The sequence below is a fragment of the Dromiciops gliroides genome, chromosome 2 (assembly GCF_019393635.1).
Source record: "Dromiciops gliroides isolate mDroGli1 chromosome 2, mDroGli1.pri, whole genome shotgun sequence".
NCBI lineage: Eukaryota > Metazoa > Chordata > Mammalia > Microbiotheria > Microbiotheriidae > Dromiciops > Dromiciops gliroides.
In genome coordinates, this window is record NC_057862.1 from 679,389,294 (window position 1) to 679,408,688 (window position 19,395).

At 45.3% G+C, this 19,395-nt stretch overlaps 2 protein-coding genes across 3 annotated transcripts; one reads left to right on the forward strand and one right to left on the reverse strand.

Moving 5' to 3' along the window:
* The first annotated feature begins 8,455 nt into the window (after positions 1 to 8,455).
* On the forward strand, positions 8,456 to 9,988 carry LOC122740363 (N-acetyltransferase 8-like). Its single transcript, XM_043982467.1, is given in 3 exon segments — positions 8,456 to 8,898; positions 9,261 to 9,660; positions 9,663 to 9,988. Coding segments are annotated over 2 exon segments (666 nt in total). The 5' UTR covers positions 8,456 to 8,898; positions 9,261 to 9,290; the 3' UTR covers positions 9,959 to 9,988.
* Positions 9,989 to 14,210: 4,222 nt separating this feature from the next.
* TPRKB (TP53RK binding protein) lies at positions 14,211 to 18,841 on the reverse strand. Of its 2 annotated transcripts, none has more exons than XM_043982471.1 (5): positions 18,558 to 18,841; positions 16,677 to 16,823; positions 15,791 to 15,913; positions 14,665 to 14,841; positions 14,211 to 14,319 (listed from the first exon to the last, which is right to left on the reverse strand). In XM_043982471.1, exons 2-5 carry the CDS (start codon positions 16,815 to 16,817, stop codon positions 14,233 to 14,235), a joined length of 528 nt encoding a protein of 175 aa, XP_043838406.1. In that variant the 5' UTR covers positions 16,818 to 16,823; positions 18,558 to 18,841; the 3' UTR covers positions 14,211 to 14,232. The 2 variants fall into 2 exon arrangements, with proteins under 2 accessions (XP_043838406.1, XP_043838405.1); XM_043982470.1 differs by having other exon boundaries at positions 15,791 to 15,895; positions 18,558 to 18,691.
* Between the last annotated feature and the right edge of the window lie 554 nt (positions 18,842 to 19,395).

Here is a 19,395-nt window from a genome sequence, read left to right on the forward strand (position 1 = left end):
CTTGCTTTCTGCTTTTTCTAGAAATGTAGGACTGTCAATCACTTTACCTGCTGAAAGGGTGTAGTGTATTGTTCAGCCACCAGATGCCGCTAGTGCTTCCTATGCCCCGCTCTCCTTCCTGGATAACAATTGATTTGGTTCCCAGGTTCAATGAATTCTTTTTTTTTTTTTCAGCAACAAACATTTATTTTATTTTCCAGTTACATGTAAGGGTAGTTTTCAACATTCATTTTCATAAGATTTAGAGTTCCAAATTTTCCTCTCTCCCTCCCTTTCCTCCCCCCTCCACAAGATCTCAATCAGGTTATATATGTACAATCCACAAGTGTTCTTTTTATCAGTTCTTTCTATAGGGGTGCATACTAAGCTTCCTTATTAGTTCCTTGGGATTGTCTTGGATCATTGCACTGTTGAGAGTAGTTAAGTCATTCACAATTGCTCATTGAACAATACTGCTGTCACTACGCACAATGTCCTCCCAGCTCTGCTCGCTTCACTATACATTGATGTTCATTAGTCTTTCAAGGTTTTTCGGGGATCATCCTGTTTGTCATTTCCTGTAGCACAAGACCATTCCACTACAATCATATAGCACAGCTTTTTCCATCATTCATCAATTGATGGACATTCCCTTGATTCTCAATTCTTAGGCTCCACCAAGAGTTGCTATAAATATTTTTGGTACAGCTTTTCCCCCTTTTCTTTTTTTCATGATTACTATTGTTAACTGTTTCCCTTCTATCCTATGCCTTTCTCCATGATATTTATTCTATTATCCATCTTCTTAAAAGCTACGGCCTGGGATATACTTAAAAATTGCCTAAAGTACAAAATCTTTCTGTCTTACCAATCTCACCAATAGAATCCTCATTTCCAATGAGTAAGATTTACCCCCTTAATCACAACTCCCCACATTCATAGTATTTGACAGTTTCACTGTTAAACGCCATACAACTTATTAACATAAAAAATTCAAATAATAGTTTTAATAGCATGGCAGCCTGGATTTTTTTTTCATTTCCCCCATGCTTCTCCTCCCAGTCACTCTGATGGAAAGCAGAAAAGAAAAGGAGTAGGCATAATAATAATTATAATGATAATGATAACAATAACAACAATAATAACAATAATAATTATAGCTAGCATTGACAAAGCCCTTTACATTGACAAAATATCAAGAGAACTCCTGTTTTCCAGGGCTAAGACCTAGCAAGCAATCTGTACCCTGAGCTTGGCATAAACAACAGTCCTTTGAACTCACCCTCTGGAGGATCTAACCCTCTGGCAAAATCACATAATTACTGTATTGCTTTAACCAGCACCAGGTGTTTTCTGAGTTTGGGCAAGCGCTGGACAACCTTGGACAAGTACCCATGTTCCAGTCATGAAGTCTTGCTATGAATTGAACTTGCCACATTGCTGCTGTTACCCCTCATTGTCAGGTTACAGATCACTGCGGAGCCATTGCTATGAGTACTGAGATCTCCCCACATTGCCTTAGGCCTTGCCACTAGGGGCAGCCCACACAGGTGTCTTTGCTTACAAACTGTTTTCCTCACTTTGAAAAATTAAACTTTTCTTTATTTCCTGACTCACCTGCCTCTCGTCTGCTCTGTTCAATTCTGGCCACCTGTTCGGTTAGAGGCCGGTTCTGGTCCAGTTGACAACATAAATTGTTATAATCTGTTTCATGGGTTTGAATATACAAATTTTGAACTCATTAATGATATTTGCAGGGATAGTTCTAGAGCCGACTTGCAAGAGTCAATTGCCAAATTATCAGTGTGAGCTGAAAACTGGAATGGTTTCGTGTGCAATAATCTTTTTCAATACTATATTATAGAAATGCTTGTTTTGTTGCATAAATTAAAAAAAAACACAAATATTGGGGACAACTGAGTGACTGTGTGGGTATTTAATTTGGGTGAAATGTGAACAAGATGATCATGAGTCAGAAACCAAAGCCCAGTAAAGGAATCACTGAGGAACATCCTACAAGAACATTTTTATTATAAGATTTTTCCAAGATTTGGAGAAAATTTTCTCTAGAGCTTAAATTATGGGTAGTGGGAGCAATTATAGTTCCAGTTGTTAAGGTCATCGGAATCATCAGGACTGAGTAAGTACAGGCATCATCCATCTCCCATTGTCTGTCAGCCCTCAACCTCTACTGACAATGGTCAGTTAGGGTGCATAGTTCTTGTATCTGTAATTTGTTTTTTGTTTTGGGTTTTTTTTTTTTTGGTGAGGCAATTGGGGTTAAGTGACTTGCTCAGGGTCACACAGCTAGTACATGTCAAGTGTCTGAGGCTGGATGTGAACTCAGGTCCTCCTGACTCCAGGGCCGGTGCTCTATCCACTGCACCACCTAGCTTCCCCTTGTATCTGTAATTTGAACTCAGAGCCTTTCCTTTCTGACTAAGTGCCAATTACTTTCACCAGCTAAAAGGGACTGCTCTAAGCTTTCACTGGGTGTGAATAGACAGATCACTTTCTATTCAGCTGCTTGAGAGCCATGTAGGTGGATAAAACTTGAATGTTTATTCAGTGGTTTCTTTAGTACAAAGACAGAACTGAATAACACACCAGTTACTTTCAAATGACATTGATGTCTTGGCCAAATGCTAAAAGAAATTAGAGAATGTATCTCCAAGAGGAAGTTTACATTGTAATGTTGTTGGCTGTCATAGTAATAAAGTAATGATGGATGTTAAAAAAAACAACACATTCAGGGCAAGCATTTCCACCTTGGAAATAGGCGAATGCTACAAATCAGAGTTCAATTTATTCTTTTGTTGATTGCCTAGACTAAAGAAAGTGTTGGAAAAAGCATTAAGTCAAGTAAACTTGAAAGTACTTTTTGGAGAGACCGCTGTTAAATATTTCCCAGTACACCCCTGTACATAGGTCTATAGTCCTTCTGAGCATTATTTGTCTCTAATTTAGTTATTAGCACTATATTTGTCTAATAAAAAGAATCTGGTAGGGTGCTTCCTTTCTCAATTTTGACAATAATTTGTGTGGCATTTGTACTAATTGTTCTTTAAAAGTTTGGTAGAATTCTCCTGTGAATCTAACAGGATCTGGTTTTGTTTTGCTTTTCCTTTGATAGTTTTCTTACTGCTGGGTAAATTTCCTTTTCTGAGATTGGGCTGATTAAGATGTGATAGTTTGTGTATTTCATATTTTTTGAAGTTATTCTTCTATTTATTTTGTATTTGCAGTTTGTTAACATATATACCTGTGAATGGCAGGCTCTGATAATTCTTTTTTATTTTTTTTTCTGGTTTTCTTGTGTTTTTGCCTTATGTAGTTTCTATTTTGTTGATTTGATTTTTCTGCCCTCTTTTTTTTTAGTTTGGCCAAGTTTTTATAAAATTTGTTAGTATTTTTAAAGAACCAGGTTTTGGTTTTATTATTTCTCTAGTTCTTTTTGGTTTTTAGTTTATCTATCTCTCTTCTAACTTTTAATATGCGATTATTGTTTGTCCTTGATCCTTTTTTTTTTTTGAGAGGCAATGGGGGTTAAGTGACTTGCCCAGGGCCATACAGCTAGTAAGTTTTAAGTATCTGAGGCCAGCTTTGTACTAGGGTCCTCCTGAATCTAGGGCCAGTGCTTTATCCACTGCACCTCCTAGCTGCTCGTGTCCTTGATCCTTGAAGAGGACCATGACGTCAGGGTGATGTTTATGACTTGCAGTGAATTAGATTTAAGTGAGGGAAGGCTGTGCAAAGTCACCAACATCACTCTCTCTCCAAAACCATCTGGGGCCAGGGGCAAGATATACATCAGGATGAATGGGCACATCAGGTCTGTATTGTTAAGGATAATGCTTGGATTTGCTCCTACAAAAATGACACTCCAACACCAGATGAAGAAAATTAGATTTAATGAATATTATAGTACAGGAAAAGAGATATTAATTTTGCAACAGCAATAAAGTAAGCAGCCTAATAATGTAACTATTAAAGCAAAAGTGACCACTATGTAGAGATTTAAAGAGAAATACATCACCAAATCGGGGAACCACCAACTCCTGGGTCCATTTGGCTGGGGGTCCCAGTACAGCCTCCCAGAGTCCCAATTGGGAACATCCCGGGCTGAGCATCCTCTCCAGGGGTGAGACTCCAAAGGGGCCAGGGCTTACTTTCACTTGTATAGTGCCTTTAAAAAAAGTGGCTTGAAGCCACAATAGCAGCTTGTATGATGAGCCAATTTTATGACTGACACCAAGTGAGTTCCCTCAGAATCACTGCCAGAGAAGTTGGAATAAACATTTAGTTTCTCAAGACATACTCCTGAGGGGGAGCCAACCCCCCAGGACTACTTCTGGAATTGTTTATAGTCCCTAGGAATGGCTAGTTCCTGGGAACCTTAGGCCTTTAATCAGTGAGATATGCCTAGAAGGGACCTGGACAGAATCCCAATAGGGTATCCTCCTTCACGTTCCCACTCTCGGTCAGAACAGGGGCAATTTCCCATGTTAAGCTATAGCTGGAGTTAGCAGAAAACATCTGGGAGTTCATAGAGGGGGCAAACACAGGCTTGTGAGCTAGGCCTATGCCTGGATGATCTTCTAATATTCATCTACCTTTTAAGGCCCCAGATGAAGATGAAATGACTGAGGAAACAAAGGTTCTATCTTCCAAGTATATTGATTTATTGAGCAATGCATACTAAATGCCCAGCAAACCAGGACCAGACATCTTCACCTTAATCCTGAACCCAAATACAGGGAGAGACATTAAAAACATTTAATCACATTAGACCAATTAATTAAAAGGAAAAAATATGACATTAGGTAATCTTATTTCTCATTGGATGAAAGATAAGGGACTGTCCAAGTTAGGAGGGGGATAATGAACAGGTTCAATTCCCTGAAATCAGAAAAAGAGGTGTTCCTTTTGATATGGGGAAATAGGTGGGGGGTTTGGAGTACAGGTTGGGGTTTGGGGGTTCTTAAGAATTCCTCTTTAAAGAATTACACCCTCTTGCATACAAATCCAGTAGAATAAAATAATAGTTTATTTAGGGGCTGTAGAAGGGAAACCAAGAGAGACATCCTTGGATTTCTCATGGGGATGTGTAATTTAAAATTCTAAATGTGGGTTCTAATCTGTCCCCCCAGTTTTGGGAGGAACCTGACTAAAATCACTGATAAATGAGTTTTTTAAGGGTTTATTGAAAGATAGTAAAAGAAAGAGAAAGACTGAGAACAGAATTCCTACAGCCTGGCAATCCTAGCCTTCCCAAGCTCCCACTTCTGAAGCCCTCTGCCACCACGCTGATCTCTCACACCAAAAAAGTGCAGAACTCTCTCCCCAGCGTCTGCTTCCTCCTTCATCTTCCCCGCCCATAAATGGGAGGTTCTTCAAGCTGATTGGCTAGTGTCATTCAAATTCATTGGTTCACTGGACCCTAAAGTGGTCTCAATGTAAAGTTCAAAGATTTTAGCTCTGAGAACAATACCTTGTTAAGTACCCTTAAGTACCAGCCAGGTGTGCTTACAATCTAGTAAGCCATCAACAGTCAGTTGCCTTATCCAATTCAATCTGTTTAAATCAGTCTCCAGGTGGGCCCCTGAGTATCTGCTAAATCTCATCTATCACATTCCATTATCTTGACACAGGGAGAAAGCATGGTACAGAGCATGGCTCTGAGATACCAATCTCCTCGAGCAGGAGATAGGCAGATACTTTTATAGAGGACTGATGGTGGTCTGATGAGGTGATCTGACTACGATGAGGTGATCTTCTGACTACATAAAGTTCCCCTATTGGGGGAGGACCATCCCCCACTTTTGGTGGCTGGGGGAAGTTGGGTGAGGGGCAGCTCTGAATCTCTCAAGCCATCTCTCTGCTCCTCATGACACAAAGGCAGCAGCCACACCCAATCCTATCTCCCTGAGGGGTGGGGAAGACTGGTTAGCTGTGTCTGTCCTTTGGTTTAGTTTCTCAAGGAGAAAGTTCTTTGATGTACCCCAGAGAACTTCTATGGTATGCTAGCCCTATAACACTTTCCCCAAAACATCTGTAAATAATCAAAGAAATATGGAAATAATAACTGATTGATCAGTACGGGGCCAATTTTCAGATAAGACACGTGGGTCGATTGAGCTGTACAATTACAAGGAAACTCCTTGTATCAATCTTTTACTCTGATTGGGTCAGTATGACCTAGGTCCTTGGTCTCTAAACAGAAAATAAAGGTGGTCCAGTTTCCTAGCCATACAGGACAAGGCTCAAACAGTGCAATAAGGTTTTCTCCCAATTTCTACAATTGAATAAAGTTTTCTCACAATAAAGAAATTGGAATGAATCCATAATTGAATAGAAAGGGAACCGAGCTAGCTCCAGAATTGAGTCACACAAGATGGAGTCACTGTGGTTTGCTCACTTCCCACAATTAACCACTTGCTGTCCCACTTCCTTTAATTCCCTCAAATATCTCCTCTTTTGTGCTGTTAACCTGTAAATTAAGGAAACAATCAATATAGGAGAAATAAGGTCTTTAATCCCGGCAGACGGGCTAGGAATACCCAAAGATGGGAACCGAAGACAGGATTTTTATGGGGTAACAGAACAGAGGGAGCTATGAAACTGCCCTTGGGAAAAGTAAGTTTCTCACAGACAGAAACAATTTAATATAAATGAACCTTTTTGCATAATAACCTAAAGTCCAGGAAGTGAGCTTGGGAATCTTTGGGAAGGGATAGGTTGTTTGGGGGAGATCCATAAGCAATCAAGAATCTGGAATTGACAAAGATTGGTTAGCCCCAGGCAATTCATTTACCTGGTGTTTGGGACAAAATTCCCTCGGTTTACCCAAATAATTCGAGAAGACCACCAAGTCAAGCAGAGGCAGATTTATTACATTCTCATGAGAATGGGTGACCCCATGCAAGGGAGGAGCACAGTAATGGGCTCATGAGTTGGGTTTTTATGGAAGTTTTGTGGGGGGGGGGTCCCTTGTGCACAGGGTGAGCTCACAATCTAATATCCAATCCTGTCTCACCCAAGATGTGTGTTCAGCTTGCGATGAGGGTATGGATGCATGCTCAGCTATGTCGGAGAGCTGGGGGGAAAGGGGAGGGGGAAAGGTCACACCACGGGAGGGGTGAAACCACTCCAAACCACTCAACCCGGGTAAGGAGGGGCAAGGGGGAAGGAGGGAGTGATGGTACCAGGATCTGGTACCATGAGGGATGCAATAAGGGAGAGGTAGTAACTGGGTGGGGTCCACACTAGCAAGAGACATCTTCTCCTGCCTGGTCATAGAGCAAGATGCGGGGAGGTATGTTGTAGCAACAGCATGACTAACCCATAACAAGAACTGGGGGTTTGGAATGTAGGCAAGGGGGCTTGGTAGTACCAGGATACATCAGGTTCAATAAAGCAAGATACATGATTTCTGTTATTAGCAATAGAATTAAACATGAACAAAATAATCTGACTATAACGGGGACTGGGGGCTGGGTACTTTCCAGACCCCATTCTGAGAATCTGAACTGACTCAAGTCCACCTATCCCATACACTGGGAAGGGGGAGTGAGTGGGGATCAGGGAGCTCTCAGTAAATTTGTAGTTCACAGTGCCTACTTTATTTATTGGCTTTTAAAAATGTATATTCAGTTCATTAATCATATTCTTTTTTATTTTGTAATGTATATTTTTAGTGGTATGATCCCTCCCCCACCCTGAGGATTGCTTTATCTGCATATCTCAGAAAAGTTGGCAAGTTGTTTCATCATTAACATTTTATTTTACATAGCTATTAACTTTTTCAATGATTTGTTCTTTGGCTCACTAATTATTTAGGATTTGTTTTTCTCTCACTAAATTACCTTTTTTTTTTTTTGGGTAGGGCAATTGGGGTTAAGTGACTTGCCCAGGGTCACACAGTTAGTAAGTGTCAAGTGTCTGAGGCTGGATTTGAACTCAGGTCCTCCTGAATCCAGGGCTGGTGCTTTATCCACTGTGCCACCTAGCTGCCCCCTCCTCCATTAATCTTTAATATTGCTTTGTGGGTTTTTTTTCTGAAATAGAGTATTTTTTGGGTTTTGTAAAGACAATTCTTTTTCCCACCCCTCCTTGATTCCAAACACAGGATTGTACCCACTAGGTCATGTTCCCACTAAGAACAAAATAAAAATAAATATTTATAATAATTTATTTGTTCAGTGGTTTTCAGTAATGTCCAACTATGTGAGGTTATTTCAGGTTTTGTTGGCAAAGATATGAGAGTGGTTTTGTTTTGGGGAAAGTTTCTCAAGGAGAAGGTTCTTTGATGTACCCCAGAAAACTTCTGGGGTGCTAGGCCCATAACAGTTTGCCATTTCCTTCTCCAACTTATTTTACAGTGAGGGAATTGCAATCAGAGTTAAGTGACTTGCCCAGGGTCACACAGTTAATAAGCATTTGAGGGCAGATTTGAACTATCTTCCTGACTCTAGGATTGGCACTCTATTCATTATATCACCCACCTGCCCTATGACCATTTATAATATTAATTAAAATTTTTAAAACAATTTATAAATTAAATAATAGAGATATTCTTTGTTGCTATTTTGAAAACTGTAGATATGTACATATATTTAAGTATCTCAGCGTAGTTTATTTTGTTTTTTTCTTTTCTGAAATGGCAACTATGAAGGAAGACCCCCAAAGTCTTCAATGAGGAGAAAGTAGGGCAGATAGCCCCAGAAGTGAGAGGTTGAGGACCCTGCCGCCACCAGAGATTCCTTGCATAAGGAAAGCCATTGTCCTCTGCCAGGCTTTTTGGGGAGTTCCCATGGAGACCTTGGGGAGTGGCTAGAAAGGAGCACGGGTTAGAATTTGCTACATACTGGTACAGCGAGGCAGCTCCCTTCAGCAACAACAGAAGAGTCTGGAACACAGGTGAGGGGAGAGGGAGAGGGCAACTTTGGGGACATCCTCTGCCTTGGAGCCTGGGGATTGGGGAGGCAAGCAGTCCACTCCTGTTGGAAGATCTGGTCCTGGGTGGGTCTGAGGGAACCATGTTACTTCTTTCTCCCTGTCTCCAGCTGCGTCTGCCCCCATAAACATTCCTAGTCTCTGGAGGTCAGGAAGAACATCTGGAGCAGGCAGAGGGTTGAACTGGAGCTCCTTTTCCCTCCCACCCAAAGTGTCCTCTGGGATTCAGAGGCCGGAAGGGGGCTATGGGAGGAGAGATGGAGGGATTAAGGCAGGCAGGAGGGAACTGGGAGAATCAGCAAGGCTCACTTGGATTTCATCCACAGGACCCTTAGGACACAGGAGAAGCAGCTTTCATGGCTCCCTGCCAAATCCGGAGATACCAGGACCAGGACTGGCATGTGGTGAGGGCCATATTTGCAGAGGGAATTCTGCAAGGAGTAGTTCCAACCTTCCAGCACTGGCTGAAGCAGCCCCGAAGCTTCATGCTCCTGCTGGGGGGTGCGGGGGCCCTGCTCCTTGGCTCTGGCTCCCTCCTCCTGTCTGTCCTGGGCCTCCTGGGCCTCCTGGCTGCCCTGTGGCTGGTCACTCGGTATCCCTTCTCCGATTATGTAGACCACGCTTTGCACACTGACATGTGGGACATTCAGGCATCCTACCTCAATGACAGAGGATCCGGTTTCTGGGTGGCAGAGTCAGGGGGTCAGGTGGTGGGCCTGGTGTGTGCCCGCCAGCACAAGATGCTTCAGGACACAAACATCTGGAGCTGCTCCACTTATCTGTGAGACGGGAGCACCGTGGCCAGGGCATCGCCAAGACCTTGACTCAGACGGTGTTCCAATTTGCCCAGGACAGGGGCTACAGTAGCATCGTCCTGAGCACCAGCAGCTTGAATTACCCAGCGAGAAGACTGTACGAGAGTCTTGGCTTCCGGAAATCCCACGAAACGCTGACAGCCCCCACGTGGTGCATCACAGCCTTTACTATGGTTCATTACCAATATTTTTTGTCCCTCTCTTCCTGAAAGGCACTTGGCCCATGTCAGCTTCTTGGCTGCTGGCGAGTGGTTTCTGTAGTCATTGATTAATAAAAGGCTGTTGACTCACCCATAACTATTGTCTCTTCTTAGTAACAAAATATCCTCTTAAAATATGATTCCTGGCTGAGGGACAACCTAAGAGAAGATGTGGTTTATATGGTAATGTAAATGTGTGGGAGGGTCTGAATTATTTATATTTTAAGGTTCTAAGGGAAGAGCTGGTCTTGCTGATGGGTAGGGGTCTGTAGTGATGGTCCAGAAGTGATGAGTTCAGGTCCTGCCTCTGAAACTGACTTGCTGTGTGTCCCTGGGAAAATCACCTACCCTCCCTGAATTAAAATAGGGGTGACAGTAACACCTGTTGTAACCCCTTCATGGGGCTGTTGTTAAGTCCATGTGGGAGCTCTGCAGACTTTGGGGCCCACGAGGAACAGAGAATGATTCTTTCCCCAGATAACTTTGCTGTGAATCCTCCAGCAGGGGCCCCTCAGACTTGGTCAAGTGAGGCAATGACAGGATTAAGTTGGCCTCATTGAGTGCATGAATGGCTAGGCACAAAGGGGATAAAAAGAGAAAAGGATGCAAACATTAAAGCCTGCGGCATGGAGAGAGCTGGTTCTAACTTCAGATTTTAGAAGGGAGTGGAAGAAACACAAATACTGTTGACTCAACTTCAGAGTGTTCCAAAGCACACATTTTTTAATTTTGGAGAGCCCCCATGTTGGACACTTGGCAGCGTGTGACTGCTCAAAGCCTGATCTAAGTGGCAGCTTAGTACAAAGACAAAAACAAGCCAGGTCTCTGCTCACTCTCCACCTCCTTATTCCTTTGAATTTCCTTGCTTTTAAAATAGGTTTCTAATTTTTACATTTACTCATACATTCCTTTGATTCCCCTCCCCCATCTTTCCCTTGTCTCACAGAATCAATCCATATATCAAAGAATTTCTTTTTTAAAAAATTAAGAGGGGGCAGCAAGGTGGTGCAGTGGATAAAGCACCAGCCCTGGATTCAGGAGGACCTGAGTTCAAATTTGGCCTCAGACACTTGACACTTACTAGCTGGGTAACCCTGGGCAAGTCACTTAGCCCTCATTGCCCCACCAAAAAGAAACCAAAAAAAAATTAAGAGAAAGAGGGGAAAAAAATTAGCCAAACCAAATTACCCCCCCATCTCAAGACATTATATGCAATGTTGCATACCCATTGATCGCCACCTCTGCAAAAGCATGGGAATGGGGAGGAGGTGACATCTCATTGTGTTTCTTTGGGCCCCAGATTGTTCCTTATCATCTGGAGGTAGATGGCATGGCGTCTTTCCTCATGGGCCCTTTCTACTTGATCCAGAGTATTCACAGTGCTCAGAAGGGCTTGGTCTCTCAGAGTTGTTCTTGGCACAATAGTGTTGTTACTGGATACAACCTTCTCTTGGTTCTGGTCAATTCACTCTTTCTTATTTCATGCAAGTTTTTCCATGTTTTTCTAAAAGCAACCAGCTCAGCATTTCTTAGAGCACAGGGGAGACATGATTTGAATGGTTAGTGCCTTGGCTCTGGTCACTACGGAAGTGAATGTCAGAGCAGCGATTTGAACCCAGGTCTCCGTGGAGCCACCACATCCACCCTACTATGCTGTGCATGAGTTATTTAGCTGCTCTCAGTTTCCTCCTCCATAAAAAGGGCAGGTTCGACTGTATGCCAACTTAGGCCCATGCCAGTCTACGTTTCTGTGATCTGGAGTGGGCATCAGAGAGGGCACAGGGCAGCCCCTTGAACACTTGCTTTGTTTCTTGTTTCTATCTTAGGAGAATCATCTTTAGGTTGTTAAGGACAGAGGCCATTTGGTTACTAGAGAGAGGAGGGAAACTGCAGAGAGGAGGCTGGCACAGCATCTGGCTGTCCTGGGGCCCCAATGCCCATTCTGTTCTCTTCACTACACTAACAAACCCCTTCTCCTGCTCCTCTGAATCTACACTCTACACCCCAGCTGCCTGTGTATGGCTCAGATAGAGGGAGAGAGGAGGGAAGGGGCAGGAGACTTTTCCTGGGTAAATTTTGTCTCTACACTTCATCCATAGGAAGCCTGTTGCCCGGCTCTCTCCTCTGGACTGTTTCCAGGGGCAGAGGCAATGCCTTCAGGGTTTTGAGCAAAGCCATGGGCCAAAGGAAGCTGAAGACATACAGCTGGGATTCTTCAAGGAGCAGGCAGGACCTTCTAGGGACAAGGATTGGAACAGGGAAATTCTTTGTCTGAGGTCACGGTATCAGGTTAAGGAAGGGAGAAGCATTTATTAAGGACCAATAAGGTCAGTGCAAAACTGAAACCGTCCCTCATCTCAGGGACTTTACATCCCATCTGAGGAGCCGTCCACATTATAAGTGAAAAAAATAAACGCCAGTTAACTGGGAGTTAGAGGGAACACTAGCCTTTAGAGGGGCTTAAGGGGTGGGGAGGGGAATAAACAATCATTTATTAAGTACTTGCTCTATACCAAGCCCTGGGGGAAGGGATAGATGCCTTTTTATCCCCAATTTACAGGGAAGGACAGTGGTGATGTCATGGCAGCAGAGAATCCAGGAAGAGGGCCTTTGCATCCTCTGAATGTGCAAAGCTCACAACCACCCGAAACAGATGGAGAAGCAGGCCTGGAGAGACAGGCTGGATAGAGAGCTGGGAATCGGTCCTTATCCTCCCCTCTGCTTTCAACCTGTTCAACCTAAAGGACCGAGGTTGGATGCCAGCTCACAAGCAGGCCAGATACCGGAGGCTCCATATGCAGGCCAAAGTCCTGGGGAGATGAGAGGGGTCACTCTTAGGTCAGGCCCCTTTACTCCAGAGGATTTCTGCCTTCTGGATGCTCAGTCCCCCCCCCATCTCTCATCTGAAGCTTGGGGACAAAGTAGAGGTGCTGAGCTACCCCTAGATGCTTCTGGAAGAAAAACCAGCCTATCACAGCAACTCTGGGATCTCTTTTAGCTGGACCTAAGCGATCATTCCCTGCGGTACTTCCTCCAGTCTGAAGGATTAAACATTAATCCACACCCAGTTTTATCAGCTGTGGATTCCTTGATGGCCAATTCAAAGTGGTCCAATGAGCCTGTGATCCTCTCATCCATGTGCCAGCTCCCTGCCTGGACCACGCTTGTCCACGTCTCCCCACAATTCATACAATCCCTTGTCATAATAAGGACCATAGGGCTTGAGTCTTTTCCTCCCCGTATCCCTGAGGTAGCTAGCACCAAGATCCTCATTCTAAGGAAGAGGAAACAGACTCTGAAATGTTAAGTGACTCGTACGGACTAAGAAGAACAGGCCGTTTAGATGAGGCCCCTTCCCCAGAGAAGAGGGGAAGCAGCTGGACTAGTAACTGGCAAGGCCTTGAGTGCAGCATTTCTATTAGTCCCTGCGCTGCTCTGTGCCCATCTGGATCCTGACTGGTTCACCCCCAGGGCTCTAGGGTCTTCTTATCCAGGGCTCTGACACTGGTGAAGGGCTCCCCTTTCTCTGTCCTACCGAAGGCCCTGATGCTCAGCCTGAGGTTCTTGGCAGGCCTGGTTGATTGGTGTGATGACATGGCTTCATTTCTCAGAATCACCACAAGACTGAGATATGAATTTCAGTGAAGAAAAACGGATTCCTCCTAGGATACAGAATGTTGGCCTTGGAGTCAGGAAGACCTGAGTTCCAGTGCTGACTTAGACACTTGCTACCTGTGTGACTCTGGGTAAGTGACTGAGCCCTGCTCAGTTTCAGTTTCCTCATATGTAAAATGGGGATAACAGCCCTTCTTTGGACTTGTTTTGAGGCTCAAATGAAAAGATATCTAGAAGGTGCTCTGCAAACTCTAGAGCTACGGAAAAGCTCGCTCTCACGGCTCAACAGCAGTGGTAGGCAAGCACACCAAGTCTTTCTTCCTTGTCCTCAGGGACTAGATGGTAAATAGCTGTACAACTCCTAGGTTTCCTAACCCCAAGCCCAGGTTTCCTAACCCCAAGCTGCTCTCCTCCCACTGTGGCCAGGCTCAGGCCTAGACTCTGGGCCTGAGTGCTGCTGGTCCCTGACAGTACCCCTTGTTCCAAGCCCTGCAGGCTGGAAAGAAAAGGCAGAAAGCACGTTCAATCGGCAGAGCCTTCGATCCTCGATGAGATCGGTAAGAGGGGACTCCACAGAGAATTCACCCATCACAACTTCCAGAAATAAAACGACAAAAAAAAATTATCATTACAATAATGCCCAAAACATGTGGATTCTTTTTTTTACTTCATAAAACATCTTTAGTTGACATTCTGCAAATGACACTTTCTAATAATGTCCCGATCTTTTCTTCTTTGGGAGTCAGTTTGTATGTCTGTAAAAATAAAGTCACATATGGCAGATTAATACTTGGCATGACTAACTCAATTTTACTCATACAGAATCAAAAGACATTCAAGGTCATCCCTTTCTATCAAGAAACACTGTCACATTTTTCAAGAGAGACGATGGAAAGAAAATGGAAAGTAGGTGCTGGTCAACATTTCTCCAAGGTCTGTTAATTTACAAAGACTTTTCCACTGATTTCCCCACAGTTCTCCACTCGGCCCTGTCCAAAGTTAAGCTGTCTTGGAAAAGGACGCAGAGGAGAACCTTTCTGACCGAGACAGTGATGACAAAGCAAGCTCACTTTCAATCTGAAAACACAGATTCCTCAAACCTTTTTGACTTTGGTGATGTCTGTTATTTCTGCAAGCTTGTCCAGGGGAACCTGCTGACCATCCACCTGGGAGACGAGGTCTTCTGGATCCATTCGGTCTTCTCCTTCTTCGACACAAACAATTAAAACCGAAGTGTCCCTGTCTGAGATGCCGAACCTCTTCAAGGCCTCTGAAATCTGCCACAAAAGCAAAAAGGTTGCATCAGGGCTTCCAAGCTGCTCTGAAGGAGCACCTCCCACCAAGGCCGGACGGCCAGTGTGCCAGACAGGGGCAGGGCCGCTGCCCAGTGCAGGATGAGGGGCAAGAGTTTTCCCACTGAAAACGGCCTCCTCGTTTAAATGATCTGCACAGTTGTGTCTGGCTTTAACCTCTCTCCTAGGGGCGGGGCCACTGCAAACTCATCGGCTCCATAACCAAGGTAATTTTTGAGCCCCACCCTGGATTTCTCTAAATGTCTAGAGTGTTTCTGAGGAAAATGAGAAATGTTAGCCGCCAGCAGTTGTCGTGCATGTGCATGTGCATGTGTGCGTAGACTTTCTCGGGCGCCCAGGCACGAGACAAACAAAGGTTCCTGCCTTCAACGGCACAGCCTCTAATATGTCCCTCGGGTCTCCCTCCTCCCTTCTGAGTGTTCGCCAGGTCCTTAGTAAGCCTGATTCTCTCATTTCCTTGGATCACAACCTTTCACCAGGTCTGAATGGGCTCAATTTCCGAGCTGGTGTTAAGGGCTAAAATTCTAGCTATTCTGTCTAAAATATCCAATGAGTGGTCGCCAATAAATTATAAGCTTTAGCAAGAGTTAGACTTTTAAGCATTTATTAAGGAGAATAAGAATTTGGTAAAGAGAGAGAGAAAGGCCTAGATTCCTATCTATTAAAGGGAGAGCGCATTTCTAGCTCCCTCCTCCGCCAGAGTCCCCAGGAAAGAGAGAGAAACAGAGCCCCAGTCTCTTCCTTCTTCCTCCCACTAGCAAACGTCACTTCCTGACGCCAAAGAAAAGACCTTCCCTTTCATGGCGGAGCTTTTCTACAGTAAGTCTCCAGCAGGTGGCGTCATTCCAAGCGTTACACTGGCATTAAGCAGATGGGGCCCTGCAGAAATCAGTGAGTAAAACGCTCTTCTTACACTGTTGTTAGGGGAAAGGTTGAAGATAATTTCTGTGCTCAGAGTCCGCGTCTTCATTTTCCCAAGCTTGTGGAGATGGACGGCTTTGTTGGCTGCTGCGAGGATCTGAAATGGATCGAGCACCTACAGAAGAGCAGAGGAGGAAGGAGGAAGGGGGAAGGAGGGAGGCAGGCCAGCGCCTCGGAGCAGGGCGTTCTGCAGAGCGGCAGAAGGGCCGGCTCCTGCCTGAGAACTCCTGAATCTGAGAGGTGGGAGGAGGGAAGGGAAGCCTCTCATTACGGAGATAAGGAAGCTGAAACCCAGGGGAAGGAGCTGCCCCTGGCAGTCACCAAGCTTCCCAGACTCGGAGTTCTACCAACTACCCATGCACAAGGCCAGTCAAACCTGGCCTGCATCCCACCCCATTCCCACATTGGTTCCGATAGTGGGTGCTTATTTTTCTGCTCCCAACCTGCTTTACACAGAACCTGACTGATCTCCGATTTCAGGATGACCACAAAAATGAAAAACACAACAGGGATGACAAAAATTACTAAAACAATTTTATTTGAATGGAAAGAAATATTTAGAAATTGATATAAATATAAGTTAACATGGTAAGCTTATGTAATTTTTAAGTTAATCTTTTCTCCTCTTTCAAAGAGATTTAAGGGCTAAAACTTTTTTTTTTTTGGTTCTCTTTTCATAATTTAGTTACCTATTTGGGAGTGGCCTATTTTTGGACCCAGAGTTCTCTTTCCAATGTGTCTGATGGTGGCAGAATTTTAGGCTAACCTTGAAGTTGCTTCCATAATATAGAAGAAATATCAAACACATACTGCAATGTCTATAAAATGGGGTGGTGACATAAATTATTCACTTGGTCTAAAAGCATACATATACTCACCATGGTAGCATTAATTAATGCTCCATTGATGCTACCTTCCATGGCCTTTTTTTTTAAATCTCCGGCATTTTTGACACCACGAAATAAGAGAAGCGTAACCATGCACTCAGGAAACAGGTCTAACTGAGATGTGAACTGCATTTTCCACTGTAGGAGACAAAAACGTGGCGTAGAGAATGACCATTTTTTAAAAGTGGCCATAGACCAGCACAGGCACAAGTGAGGATGGGTCCCACCCCTCCCCCATGTCTGAACAATTCTGAACCTTAATTTAGCTTCCCTCGATGAAGGCTATTTGAGTCATGCTTCTTTAAGAGATGGGTCCTTATCTCAGGTATGAGGTAAAATGACATTAAGTAAAGTTCATTAGAGTGGTATCCTGTTCTAATTTGTGAAAGGAAAATCTATAAACTGCAGCAGCTAAGAGACATCTGCCCTGGGGGGCAGGGACTGTCTTGTGCCTCCTTTTGTATCCCCAGCGCTTGGCACAGGGCCTAGCATGGAGGAGGCATTTAGTGTTCCTCATTTTCCTCAGGTGATGAAGTCACCTGATTCCCTGCGCTTTCCACTGTGCCAAGCTCCCCTCCCGCAACTGAGATCTTTGTAAAGTGCTTTGCAAATTTTACAATGCTCTAGAAACACAAGCCTCAGATGCTAGCCGAGGGACCACAAAGATGATTTATGCAAAGCGTTCTGTAAACCTTTTTTCCTCATTGTTCTGTACTAGAGACTCCAAGAGAAAACATTGGTTTTTGGTCTTATTCAGGTTGGCACAAGAAAGCCCAGAGGGGCTGAGGTGGTCTTTGATTGTCCAGGAGCTCCTGTGAAGGGCACAATCTGCTCTGTGGAGGGCTGAGGGCAGATTTCTGGAGAGCTGAAGCCCTTCCAGACACCCAATACTCACAAGGCTCTGGGATCTCATCAATTTGCACGTCCTGATCTGAGACAATCCCAAGGGCCGAAGGACAGAGCATATAATAACCCCGACTGGAACTCAGACTGAAGCATGTACTTTTTCCACTTTCTTTCATTTTTTCTTGCATAAAATGACTAATAGGGTCATGTTTTACCTTAAGTATACACTGGCATGTCCTCTCTAAACGCAGAGCATGACCCACTGGTGCCTAGTTGAACCTATTTGATGCTTGTCCAAGCGTCCCCATGAGGCCAAGAGATTCCTCCACGATTTGCCCCAGATGTATAGTGTTCGTGCCTATTTATGTGCATATTATCACCTCCTGAGAGCGTAAGCCTCTTGAGGACAAGGAATGTTCTCTCTATGTCCTAAGTGATTAAAGACGGTACCTGGCCCTGAGTAAGTGCTAGAGATGCTATTGTACGTATTGTATATAATATATAGCATATATACTCTCATCTTCATAATCATCAGTGATTAATCTCAATATGATCCCCACTTTACTGATGAGGAAACTGAGCGGTTAGGTGACTGTCCAGGGCTGCACAGCTGCTTAAATGTCTGAGGCTGGATTTGGGCCTTCATAACGCCTCCACTGACCAGTCATTCATTCATTCGTTCGTTCGTTCGTTCGTTCGTTCATTCATTCATTCATACCAGGGTAAACAAAACTGGAGAAAGCTCCGCTTCCGGTCCTAGAAACCCCGCCCCTAGTGACGTCACCACCGCAACCCTCTCCGGCCCCCCGCAGGCCACGTCCCATCACGACGCCACCAATGGCAGCCTGTCTCTCCTCCGGACGCCGTGACGTCATCCCCAAAGCCGGAGCGTCTCCGCGGCTTCCGCCGCGGTAGCTATGGACGCCGACCTCTAACCGCTCCTAGGCCCAGAGCGCGGGGAGGCCTCGGCCAGGCCCGCTCTGGTTCCCTAGCCTCTGGTGTCACCCTAATAAGAGGAGGACTTACATAGCTCCGACTCGTTTCCCCCAGAAACCTCTCCTGTCGGAAATGATGCCCTCGTCCTTCCTCACGACTTCCGGGGGCTCGCGCCTTTCTCCGCCAAGCGCTCACGCATGCGCCCTCGATGCCAATCTGCTCTTCGCTTCTGTCCCGCCCCTTCGCGCGCTTCGGGCGCCCGTTTCCAACATCCGGTCGTGTCTGGCCTGGTGTTTCCGGGTCCCCCAGTGCGCTCTTTGCGTCCTCCGCCTCCCCCAGGAGTCTTGGGACTTGGCGGCGGCCCTGTACCTCGGCTTGCGTCACGTCCCGCCCCCTCGCCCGCTACGAGCGATTTAGGGGAGGGGCTGGGTTAGCGCCGCTCCTTAAGCGGGCGTGGATTAAGCCCCTGCTGTATACCGAGGCCCACCTCCCCCCACGCTAGAGCGCCCCCCTTGCGGGCAGCCGTGCAGTCTCCTAACGCCCCCTCCCCGCATCCTAGCCCCTGCCTGGTCACTGCCCCCGCTTAAACGCCTTTCCTCGGCCCCGCCCTCGTGGCTCTTGACACCGCCTCCCCCCCTCCCCCCGCCCCGGGGGCTCCTCGTCCTCCCCCGCCCCGGGGGCTCTGGCCCTGATGATTCCCAGATCCACTTCTGCCCTGACCTGGCCACCCTTCTCCGTCCAAAAGTCTTCTAGACTTCTTAAACCGCAGCCCAACCTGGGCCGTTGTCTTTGCTTTGAAAACAGTCCCTTTTTTAAACTGCCGCTTGAACTCAGGGCCCGCCTCGAGGCCACACAGCTCGGTTGGGCTGGACTTGAATCCAGGTCTTCCAGCTACAAGACTAATCTTTGAAGCAGAGGAGATCGAGGG

What these genes read in the sequence shown, in the direction of transcription:
- TPRKB (XM_043982471.1), bottom strand. Translation starts at nt 16,817, where the DNA reads ATGCAGTTCACATCTCAGTTAGACCTGTTTCCTGAGTGCATGGTTACG. An exon ending in ACCTTTCCCCTAACAACAGT is followed by an intron (nt 14,842 to 15,790) that starts GTAAGAAGAGCG and finishes CTTTTGTGGCAG; the next exon opens with ATTTCAGAGGCCTTGAAGAG. An exon ending in ACATCACCAAAGTCAAAAAG is followed by an intron (nt 14,320 to 14,664) that starts GTTTGAGGAATC and finishes TTATTTTTACAG; the next exon opens with ACATACAAACTGACTCCCAA.